The sequence below is a fragment of the Columba livia genome, chromosome 4 (assembly GCF_036013475.1).
Source record: "Columba livia isolate bColLiv1 breed racing homer chromosome 4, bColLiv1.pat.W.v2, whole genome shotgun sequence".
Classification (NCBI taxonomy): Eukaryota; Metazoa; Chordata; class Aves; order Columbiformes; family Columbidae; genus Columba; species Columba livia.
The window spans coordinates 2,952,432-2,964,667 of record NC_088605.1 but is presented as its reverse complement, the minus strand read 5'-3'; the positions used below and the strand labels follow the sequence as shown (position 1 = coordinate 2,964,667).

Sequence of the window (12,236 nt, the reverse complement as noted above, 5' to 3'; positions counted from 1 at the left end):
TTTGCTCGTTGGGGCAGGACAACCCAGTCAACTGCAAGTCAGAATAATTTTGGTTGGAAAAGACCCTCAAAGATCATTGAGTCAAACCATAACTTAAACCATGTCTCTAAGAGCCTCATCTATATATCATTGAAATCCCTCCAGGGATGGTGATTCCACCACTGTCCTGGGCAGCCTGTTCCAATGCCCAGCCACCAGTTCCATGAAGAAATGTTTCATAAGGATTCAGCTCCAGCTCTGCCACAGGCTTCGGGCAACGCTTTGGGTAAATAACCCCACATCAACTCCTGTTTCATAGCCCTGGTCCTTTATAGGAAATAGGGACAATAGCCGCCCTTATTGTCTCTCCCGTAACTCCGGGGAAGACATGCACATTAAACACCTCGAGACAACTAGTCACCATGAAAAGATATGAACACATCACTCCCTGAGACAAATCAAGATAAAATGAATGGAAGTGCTGGTACAGCAATGCCTCAGAGACAGCTTGAACTGAACTATTCCAGTCAGAACACTCGCCGGTTTCAGGAGAGATTAATGATTGCTTCTTCGCAGATATTTTTATCTAGATAGTCAAGTCACACCAGGATACTTGATGCTGGAAACTGCTTAGCAAGAAACCCAAGACAGCTACCTAATAGCTGTTTTAATAGCATTGAATATCCTTGATTGCAAAGCTGCACGTTGCATCCTGGCAAAGAGGGAGACTGTTGTGCCAAAGAAGGGGGAACACGTTGAAACAGCTTCCCTTGGCTTCAGGCAGCTCTCTTGGCCAAAGTTGCATACTACCTGTGCAAAAAAAGAGCTCTCAACGCTCACCAAGAAGGCCCAAAATGCAGGTTCTCTGTTGGGTGGCTGCTCTGGACACCACTCCACTTACTGCAAGAACCTCAGAAGGGGTGTCCAAAAAGCATTTTGTCCTGAGCAGAGTTCTACCTGTGCTGTTGCCACAGTCACTTGGGCCAATTCCCTCAGAAACACACTGTGATGGTTATTAAAATGTGTCAAAGGAGCTTCTCCTTATTTATGGCTACCAAGCGCCATACCAGATCGCAACTTGCCCAAGACACAGCTTGCCCTTCCTGCACTCCAGAGGGGCACAAGAACCACAGGCTACTAGAGACAGGGAAAAGTCAGACAACACTACGGATCTGACCATTTTTCTAGCAATTCCCCCTTCGCAGACACTCTGAACCATCTCCTCCACAACTCAGGTCCCGATTTCCTTCACATTTGAAGCACAAAATTTACATCAGTCCTCCTTGGAGGCAAAAACTGGCAAGGGTGTCTTTTCTCAAGCCCTGCTAAAGCTTGCTAGCTCTTTGCTATTTGTTGCTCAACAGGCAAGAAAAGCAGGACTACTCCAGCTCCAAAAAGGAAAAATAAAATAGAAGAGACACTTATGTGTTAGCTGTTTCCAACTATTACTTATCAAAGGCAGATCCTGCATTTGAGCTTAGAATTCGCACTTATGTGATCAAGTTCTTACATTACTTTCACTCAAGTGTATGCAACTCAGAGAACCTTGGCACTAGTATTAAACAAGACAAATTATTATCAAAGATACTTCCATTCCTGAGAACAGAATAGCTTATTTTAACTTCTATGACTTAACACCAAACAATGTTTGGTTTGTTTTGCTAGTGGTGGGTTTGTTTTGGTTTTTAACACAGAAAGTTTCTTCTATTAATGTTATTTACACATTTTTCTCCCCCTACTAATTCAGCCCATTGAAATACCTTTTGAACTGTCTTAGAGGCCAGAATCAAAGCAGAGTTAGAGAGCTCTCTAGGCTTCCCTAAAATGCCCCCAAGGCTTTAGGACACAGATTTAAGGGCCCAAATAACAGCCTTCGAAGCCTGTAATATTTGATTTACCAGGATCGGTGGTGCTAGACGTTTTTCACACAGTCCCCCCAATGGGCAGATGAAGCAAGAGTCAAGAAATCTGAAATTACCACGAGTCATGTCTCACAGCCCCCAAAACCAAGACTGCGCATAGTATTAAATAAGCCTATTCCCTCTCTCTATACTTTCTGTGTACTTGCACAATTGAAGGTTTGTAGCAATACAGCCTATATGAGGGGGGGTTTTCTGCATTTCCACCTCATCGCTATTGAGTTACGGTCTTGGGAGCAAGCGTAAACTAAGCGTTGTTTCCTAATCATCCTCCTAGACCGTGTGTTTCCAGGGAATTCACTCCTGCTGAAGCTCATGAAGGCAGATCTGATTAGCTGGAATAAACAGGAAACCAAATCACGGCAATGTCTATTGGGTGTTTCTGCTTTCGGCTCCCGAGGAGCTCAGCAGCCTGAATCTCTGTGGGGCGGACTTGGATCCCTTCGCAGGCAGCTGCGGAAGAGAAAGTGATGAATTAACATGTCAAGGAATTGTCTGGGACAAAAAGCAGCGGAACAACCAGAGTTAGAGAGAAATTGTTTAGAGAACAAGCAGCACATGGCTTTTTAAGGTTTAAATACAGCTAGAGGAATTCAAGGAAGGAGGTGTTAATATGCCTTCTGTTTTGGTCAGCAAAAACCACCTCCTCACCCCCACAGAGTGTTTCAAGATCCTTTTTGCTGCTTCTAGATTATAAAGAACAGTAACTAGATCACGCAGCGTTCTTACTTACCTTCCTCGATGTGTGCAGTAACACGCAGCCAGCGCTCTCACTTTCAGCTGGAAAACGGAAAAAATAAGACAAAATCAGAGCAGTATTATGATCACAGGTAGCAGAAACCAAGCAGAAGGCTCAGAACAAAGTGTTGTATTGCTCTCTTGGTGAAGGATGATCTCTAGAGAAAACCAACCATTCAATTTTGACAACATCTCCCATTTTGGGAGTGTAAAGTGTAGAAACAGCCTTTGGCTTTATCCGACCAGTCAGGGTTTGTGCCTTCCAGCTTTTTTTTTTTTTCCCTTCAGATTCCGTATGTATTTTTACCCTTCATCCCTCCCAAAAATTTAACTCCTAATCCTTTAGGTAATCATTTAATCCCATGCATCATTGTTTGATAGATTGAGGCTAAGATTGCATGAGTCACCCTTGTTTGGAAACCATTCTTGTCCTCGTTAAAGAGTCAACAATAACACCCAGGCACTTCCAAGAGAGATCACACGCAGTGACTCGAGGATGAGCACATTAATGTCCTGTCAACTCACCACGCCGCCTCCATAAATCTAAGCATAAAGCAACACAGCTCTTGGGAAAGAAAACTGCTGTTTAGGGACTATTAAACGTCACTTAATATGCAGCCGACACACGGGGATGAGGGTCCCCGGGAAATCCCCAGTTCAATCTCCCAAGCACCAACATAAACATTTTCTTAGGGTATCTATGAAGAAGTTTGGGGGGGTATAAGCTAAAAAATGAAGCCCAGTTGTTTTTGCCACAAGTCCACTCCATATTGTTTGTATCCAAGGTAACTTCCCTGTAGCATCACTAGTACCAAGGTACTGTGCATCCTCAAGTCCCCATCTTCATACTCTCCATAAAACCCGCAAGACTGAGCTGCTCCCCACATTATACAGGGAACGCATGAATAGTTTTCATTCAGATGAGCATAGCAACAGCCTGGAAAAAACCCACTGAAGACCAAAAACCTTGCCAGAGGCCAAGCTGTGGAAAAGTACAGAGATGTAACACAGAGGTACAGCTATTCAGACAAAGATTTTGCTTCCTTTCCAGATCTGGACTTTAATTCCTAACTTATAAGAACTGCAATGATTCCATTTCACAGGCTGACCTGATGCACAGGCACCTTCAAACCCAGCCCTGCTAATCTCAATAAGTGGAGGATGCAATTCATATAAAACCGCCAGAACTCAAAAAAAAGCAATTGTTTTCTTTTTGCATACAGAAAGCTGCTTTAACCAACACCATCCCTGATCAAACAGGAACTCAAATTGTGCCCATGGTGGGGTTAAAAGGCTGCAATGCAAACTGGGAGCAGAGTTGGTGGAGGAGAGGGTAAAGATTGCCTTCATCTCCCACTAAACCAAATAAGATGGTTCAGAGGCTTTGGTTATATCACTCAACCTCTCCCCAAGTTCACTTGGGCCTTGTACATGTGATTAAAGAGTCGCTTAACTAGACAAGTCTGCTGGTGCAATGGTCCCAATTACTGCTGTTCTGACACATCTTTTGGAAAACACAAGCTGTTTCATCTTAAAAATGTTATTTATTATTAAAAAGCAAGCACCCAAATAAACCAGAAACATCAAGTGTTTTCCCCAGGCTCTTACATTTGTAGTTCTTCAACGCTCACTTACTCAACTTGCAGCCTAATTACACATGCAAAAGTATGCTGGAAGATTTGGGAGCCATAAATATTCATTGAGGAGAAAACATGTTTTGGGTTTTCTGCTCTTGCAAGAAATAGTTCTAGAGAGACAAAAAAACACCCACAACCCTGAACAATAGCAAACACACGCTAAAAAGGTATCTACATATCTGCAGTCTGTCCTTAGAGATGCACGAAAATACAACAGAAATTCACGTTGTCCTCTTATCATGCAGCAGCTCTTGGTTCCTCTTATCAGTTTCAAGCGTGTATCAATCTTCTCCGTTGACAGCTCTCTCAGGTGCTCAGAGTGCTGCTTTATCAACACAAATAAAACCAATCTAATTACATCTGTTGGACTGAGATCTTTCAAACTTCCCAAAAAAAGCTGTTCTGGGTATGGAATTGATGATTTGGAAAGCCCAGAGCTTCGTTTGTCATTTCATCCAAGCAACATGTCACTCAGACTTGACTCAGGGAAAGGAGATGGACTGATACAGCCATCCCAGCTCAGGGCTGTTATCTTAAAGACCCACTGGAATGCTAAAAAATCTGCTAAGGGATAGTAGTAAATCCACTATAACATGAAAAATGGGGGGGAAACACCCCAAACTACAGAGAATTTCCAAACATTCTTCTGCCTGGCTTCTGAACCACCTGTTTAGTTACTATGGGGGAACCTACTACATCATGAGGGACAAAACCCTGCATAGGGTTGCCCATGACCCATCAGGAGACAGCTTGGCTAAAGCCCAAGACCATCCACCACCAGCCTGACACCCATTTTCTCCTCTGTGGAACCATCACCAATTCTCTCCAGCTATGGAGGAGCTGCAAAGATGCAACACCCTTGACTCTTGCATGGAGGAGCCCTTGGTGGTGACAAAACGGATATAGAAAAAACACAGATTCACCATCTGCTGACAACAAGGAAGAAAATACCCATCAATCATCCATTATGTCTCGCTACTAGAAATAATAACTAGATTTCACACCTAAAGGTCAGGATTATGTATACTTAAACAGAAATAAGAGGTCAAGGCCATGTAAGATTTTCATTTCTATTTTGGTGGGCCTCCTTGTTGGACAAAGCAGGCTGCAAGAGTCTATTTTCGGCAAGCTAGGTAAGGGGCAGCATTGTCTCTGTCCTCATCCATAGTTGAAGGAGAGCTGCCAGGGTGACCGACCTTATCTGTTGGGCTGCACTCCAGGTTCTGCCCAGGGGAAAAACCAAAAAGCCAGCGACACATCTCCGACATCCCCTGGCAGCCACATCAAGGCAACGCGAATATCCCGAATTTCTAGGCCTCATGCACACAAGCACGCAGCACTTCTGAACGTGCCACAAGCGGCTCGCTGGGAGTTCAACTCCAGCAACAGCGATGAATCGCCAATGTTAGACTTGCACTCATAGCCACATTCAGAACCCTGCCAGGGCACAGTGGCGTTCCTCTGTTTTTTTCTTTCCCACCATTTTCAGAACGACAGGACTATGAACAAGGAAATTTAATATTTTGAAGCAAGAAACGCAGCAGGAAAATTGTTTGCTGTACTCCAAAGTGGTCTCATTCCAGCTGCCCTTCGCATAACATCCCAACAGCAACTCGGAGAAATGAAATCCCCTACTCGCTTCCCCTCTGCCCTTCATTTAGATACCGACATCTATGCAAAGGCCGCCCTGAAAATAAACCCGTGGAATTAATATGTTAAAGTTTAAGGCTTTTCACCTTTTGTCTTATGAGATCTCCTTTCACAGAAGATCCCCTTTCCACCCCTTCCCCTGTACAGGTCCCCAGTGCCGCCCCTAACACCTGAGAAGACACCACAGTCTTTGGAGTGGAACAGCTCCACACTGCACATCCACAGCATCTGAAGATCATATTTCAGTTGGAATATAGGAGTGGAAATGGGAGAGCAGGAACTTTTTGGCTGTGCAGGTGTCAGTGATCATTACTTAAGATCTACATGCACTCCCCAGAGCATCTGCATAATAAATAGGCTAATAAATCAGAGCAGAACACTACACTAACACTTCTATTATTTTCTCAGAAAAATATCAGGCATCTGGCATGAGGTTTAAGGTTTGAGTTGCTGTGTTTTTACTATTTAAAAAAGTAACTTTAACTGGATATGGGTGATTTTTTCAGTGGTCTAAGCAAATCTAAGCCACAACCACTTGTGTTAAAGCACATTGCAAACAGCAAAAAGTGTTCTGCTTTTAGATTGTTGCCTTAAAAAAATGTAAATAAAAACACATCAGCACATTACACAAGAGAAGCTTGTTAGGAGCAGTGCAGATAGCTCTAACTCATCACTGGCAGCGAGGGATTGCACAAGCAGGATCTCCAGGGGATCCTTTGCTTTGCCGTCCTGCTGTGCCTGTGCTGAGTCTGGACTCATCCCCACCAAACTTGAGCAATTTTCTTTAAATCTTGTTAGATAAATAATTGTGTAGGGGCAGGGCAAAAAGGTGTATTTTTTTTCCACACTAAGTGGAGGGACAGTGTGCTCAAAGTCCTGGAGGAAGCTGCCCTGAAGTAAACCCGAGGTGAAGCACCTTAAAGAGAGAATAAGCCTCCTTTGCACAGAACCACCCGCGCTCCCCAACCCCCCCGCACCTCCCTTGACTTCCTAAGCACCGCTTTGAAAACACCCTCATCAGGAAATTCGGATGGAGGCCATCTCCCCGACACAATCGGTGTATCCACTTTCCATTAGAGTATAGGAAGCTTTGGGAGCCCAACATCCCACGCTGACATCAAACTGCTAAAACAGGAGTTATCAGATGGAACGCGTGGGTCAGCATTGTGCCTCGAGACATAAAAAGGACTTTGGTATTAATGTGAGGAAATGTGACTATTGTGTACAGAATGATACCCATTCAGGCCCAGACCACTTGTCTCTGGACGCTACTCTCTCTGGAATATCCTTGGCGCCAGCATCCAGCGTTTCTCCTCGTCCCCTTCAAGAAAATAAAGTCATCTCGGCAGGGGCTGGGCCGTGAGTTAACGCGCCGTGTTTTGCTCGGAGCGGCGGCGGCGGGCGCGCACGTGCGTGCCCCTGGAACGGCTTACAGGAAACTGTTGATTCTCCGTATCTAGGAATGATCAATTGTCCAGAGGGTGGAACGGGCTTTAATTTCTCCTGAAGCGTAAATCGTGTTCCGTTATTTCCCCCCCACACACACCCCGACAAAAGCACATCCTGCTTGCCGATTGGCTTTTTGCTGCCATCAGGATTTTTTACCTTTCCCCCCCAACAAGAAACAGTTTCAAGCACCTCTCTGCAGCTAAAACCACCAGTACAAGCATCATCCATAAGGAGCAACACACTGCAAAAGTTGAGCAGCTACGGCTACACAAATCCCTGATAAACTGTGACCAAGTTCAGGGAAAAAAAAGCCCTGTGCAAACCCCTCTATTGCAGTCTGGGGCGAGAAGGAGAAGGTGCATTGTTTTAAAAACCTCAAGCCACAAGAATGAGGTCCAAAGAATTGTTTTAAAGCCCCAAACTGCAAGAACAACATCCAAGCGATGAAAATACTTGCCTGGTTGACTTCAGGGTGCTGCCAAACAGATCAGAGCACTGTGACCTAAGACAAGGCTGCAGCCCTGCAAATCGTACAGACCCACTGCAAGAAATGAGGCTCCCATTGCCTGTCTGCAAACTTTGAGGCTCAACCGACGCCAAATTGCTGTATTCACTTGCAGGGATTTATTTCCAAGGGTGCTGCAAATAAAGCAGCAAGTGGTTCAATCCCCTGGTTTGATGGTTTAGGCTGGAGGGATGTAGGTATGTCCACCTGCAGCCCAGGCTCCAGATGGGTTTACAGAAAAGCCCACACATAGAATTGTGATGGATGCACACAAACCAAGCTGGATTTCCCAACTACAGCACAGGAAAGGCAACAATTCTGCTGCTTTGGTGGGGGCTCACTCTCTGACCCCAGGCAAGGGAGTCAAGGAAAAAAGGACTTCATTTGGGTCAGGAATGTAGTGTTGACTCCTACAAAAATACATGCAGCAGGGCACAGATTAACATTTTACTTCTATTTATTGTGACTGAAATATAAACCTGAGCCTCTCTAAAAAACATCCTCATCTTCCCCTTGAAGTGCAGATCCCAGGTCCAAAAGCACGCAGCTTCAGGTAAAGACCTACAGTCAATTTGGAGCTATTATTTGCTGAAAACAGAAGTTTTGCCAGCAAAACCCAAACTGGAAGGACAAGAGGTAAAAAGGAAAAAACACACACCAGCACAAAACGAACCAACAACGATAACCAGCACCCCAAAAAAAATAGAACCCACACATACCACCTTTTTCATCATCTACTATAAAGGAAGCAATAAAACACCCAGGAGAAAGGACTCAAGTGTCAAGACTGAGCAGCATTTTAGCACCTGGTAACCTGCAGTGATTTGGGCTCAATATTCCATGCAACGGCAGCCAGTATTAGCTAAAAATGAGATAGGCCATACCTTAAACCCTAGATTTCTTCAGGCTATCCTGGCTTGCACACATCTGTGCACACAGCCCAGCATTTTATAACAATGGTTAATTGTCAGAGTTTTATGGGCTGTGCTATGTTTTGTTGGCTCAACGTTTAATCCCACACAGCGATCTTTTTAAAACAGAATTATAGTAAAGTGCATCCAATTATGCTCATAGCAAGCTGTACATCCATCATACAGAGATTAACAGCTCAACAGGATGATGGCAGAGCTGTCACTGTATCTGTAATTCCACTTCATTGTCTTCCAGCAGCCAAACGCTGGGGTACCAACTCATTTCCTTCCCAGATGGGATTCTTGGATTTTTTATCCTTATACTAAGGCAGGCAGCAACCTCACAACAGCTCGCCAGAAAAAAGGCTCCAGCAGGAATGATTTGGACACCACATTTAGCAAGAGACTGAGCTATGACAACCAGAACACACACACAGAGACCCACAAATATCACAGGGCAGTGATTTGTCTTGTTTCAAGTCACCTTCAAGGCTTTTGCTGCTGGGGATTGAGCTAAGGTATTTTATGCAGCAAATACCTGACACTAGGGAGCAAATCAACCTGGGCAGCACTTTTCAGAGGATGGCCCATGGTCAGTCCCTCTCTGGCCAGGCATCAACTGCCCAAGCCCCATAGCAAATGTTGCAATGGGTTGCAAGACACAAGAGGGCAACAGCGAACCCTCTGGCACAAGGTCTTGCAGCTCAGAGGTTTCACAGAGCCTGGAGAAAGCAAGAAAAAGGGACAGGGGTGGAAGGTGTCATTCCCACACTTGCTTTTCCCCTCTGCTTAAAAAGCCACAGGGGATTTTGTAGGATCCTGGTGCACTAGCTCAAGTCGGGGTTGGAAATTAGGTGTTTGAGGGGGATTTTGCATTGCATGTAGATATTTTTTCCTCCTCTTTCCACTTCCTTTTCAGCTCATCTTGCAGGAGACGAGCCCTACAGGTGCTCAGCTCCACAAGTTTTGAACCAGGAATGCAAAGCTTGAACATAAAACAAAATACCCAGAGGGGAGCAACAATGCAAGGGCATTTCTGAAAAGTGTCCCCTTGCAGGGTGGAACAAGGAGCAGTATTCCCAGATACACCTCAGCAAGGGCACAATTAAATCTCGGCTCTGAAAAGATCATAGAAAGCTTGCGAAGAATTTTTTTCTTCTCCCCACAGCTGCTTTCATTAGCAAAAGAGCTTAAGGGGCTCATCTCAGCCACTTCCAGCCACCTGAAAAGTCAGCTCTCCAGGAGGATCAGCTGTACCCTCTGCAGCCAGAGACTGACTTATATTATATGTATATACACATACATATATACATACACACACACGTATAAAATCAGTTCTAGAAGATGCTTCAGCAAACCACCTCTGAGCAAGAGCTGACAGCCCAGATGACTCAAATACCTGGAAGTCTGAGGAATCCCATGCCTGATGCTCACAGAGAACCACCTGGCTACCTGGACCACTTTGATGCTGTCATGGAAAATAATACCAAACAGAAAACCACCACCAAAAAAACCCACTTTACACCCGCTCTTATTGAAAGTCTGGACTTTAGTTCTGTCTAAAATCCATTTTTTAAACCTCTATCCTTGCATTTGAAAGGGGACTCCCCAGCACAGAGATACATTTTTCCTTAAAAATCCTAAATACCTCAGCTGAAAAAAGGGGAATGCAACTAATACCATCGTCACAAGCATCAGTGCTTGAGGGAAATAAGGAAGCCTTTTTTGTCCTGTTTGGAACGGAAGGGAAAACACTTATAAGAAGCCCAGGAGGACACACAAGGAAAATCAGCTTCTTCAGACACAGAAGAATCCACAGCACTTGCATTCCTCATTCCCAAACAATGCACCCCACGGCATTAATCCCAGACTTGTCATAGCAAAGTCCAGTTCCCCTTAAATCTACCAATTCAGATACCATTTGTAAAATCGCATGCTTTAAAATTGCTAGATGATATTGAAGCCTGAGTGGTGACTTTAAAAAGTGGACTTGAAAATAGTTGAGCAAAGTTCTGGGTCCTGACTGTTCTGCATCACCATTTCCAATAATTGATCGCTGTAGATCAACCAGGATTTGCTTGTAATCTAAAAATAACTTTCAGCAAACTTAAAGGACTCCGGTACCATGACACCAAGGATAATCCAGAGCCCTTGCATTTAATCTCTCAAACAGTCCGTGCCCACACAAGCAGGCTCCAGGCTGCCTCCACCTGCTCAGAATAAACCTAAACTGCTGCCATGTCCTAGAGGTCGCATTTTTGTAGGCACAAAGCATGAAATGCAGGTTTTGCTAGCCCTCCCACACCATTTAGCACACGCATTACAAAGGATGCTAAAATAGCATTCTAGAGGCAAAAGCAACCTCTCAAGCAAGCCAGGTATTTTATCCCTCAATAGGGAGCATTTTAGATACCATCACAATATATGCTGCTTGGAAGTTGCCTCCACCTTGCTCCCCACATTGGACAAAGTTTCTAAAGGACGCTGGCCTGGCAGGGAGTACAGAAAGAACACAAGTTTTGGGCACACGTGTCCATTTGCAACACGACTGCACAGCTTCATTCTCAGCTCTGTCCCCCCAGGAGCAACACAGCAGCGGTTCCAGCAAACCCAGCCTGGTCCAACGTCTCTCCACTGATCTGCAGAGCACTCTTTGCCACTTGCTTTTTGCACAGCTCTTCTCTGTCTCCTCCCAAAACACTCGGTATGAGCCAAACCACTGCTCAAAGCTGACACTGTGACTCCCCACCAAGGGTGGAAGCCCCAGGGGTGCATTTTGCCAGTGGGTTGGTGCCCACCAACAAGCAATGCTGTGGGCACCGCCACCAAAAACCATCCCCTTCCCCAGCATGAAGCAGGCACAGATCCCACTGAAGTATATTTAGGGGAGCTTAAGACTTGTGCCCTGACACAGAGCACATAGTTTATATTTATAAACCCAGCATGACACACACAACAGCATTTCACTGTACTGTAGACATAGCTGTGTGCTGCGGGGGACTGACTTCCATCCGAGGTGGCTAACAGGCTGGTTTTTCTCCTCATTTGTGCTGTCTGCCTCAACACAGCAGGTACAGGGCTTGCTTGCTGTAGCTGGGATGATTAAACCCAAAAGGCAAGTGTCTGAACCCGAAAGTCCCACCACATGTTTCCCTTACCGGCTGCTGTGGAGAGCAGCAGCTGAGCTGGAGAGTCCACAGCTCCAACTCATTTCCAGCATTTAAATTGAAATGTGATAAAACACCAACCAAAACCAACCAAAGAAAAAGAACAAAACACCTAACTCACCCCCAACAAAGACTCCAAAAAACAACCCCCCCTCCAAAACCAAATAATCCCAAACAAGCCCCCCAAACTCAAGCAAACAACACCCCAAACCCAAACCACACAAAACCCCCCAAACCCAAACCAAAACCACAAAAAAACCAACCAAACAACAAACCTCTAA

The 12,236-nt window shown here is 44.9% G+C and overlaps 1 protein-coding gene across 10 annotated transcripts in view; it reads right to left on the bottom strand.

Annotated features, from left to right (window-relative positions):
- The window catches only part of SLC4A11 (solute carrier family 4 member 11), a 127,348-nt gene that overhangs the window by 57,466 nt on the left and 57,646 nt on the right, over positions 1 to 12,236 (bottom strand). For all 10 annotated transcript variants that reach the window (XM_065060203.1, XM_021292862.2, XM_065060202.1 and 7 more), the window contains one exon: positions 2,632 to 2,678. In XM_065060203.1, coding sequence (XP_064916275.1) covers positions 2,632 to 2,678 — 47 coding nt within the window. The remainder of the gene's footprint in view (positions 1 to 2,631; positions 2,679 to 12,236) is intronic.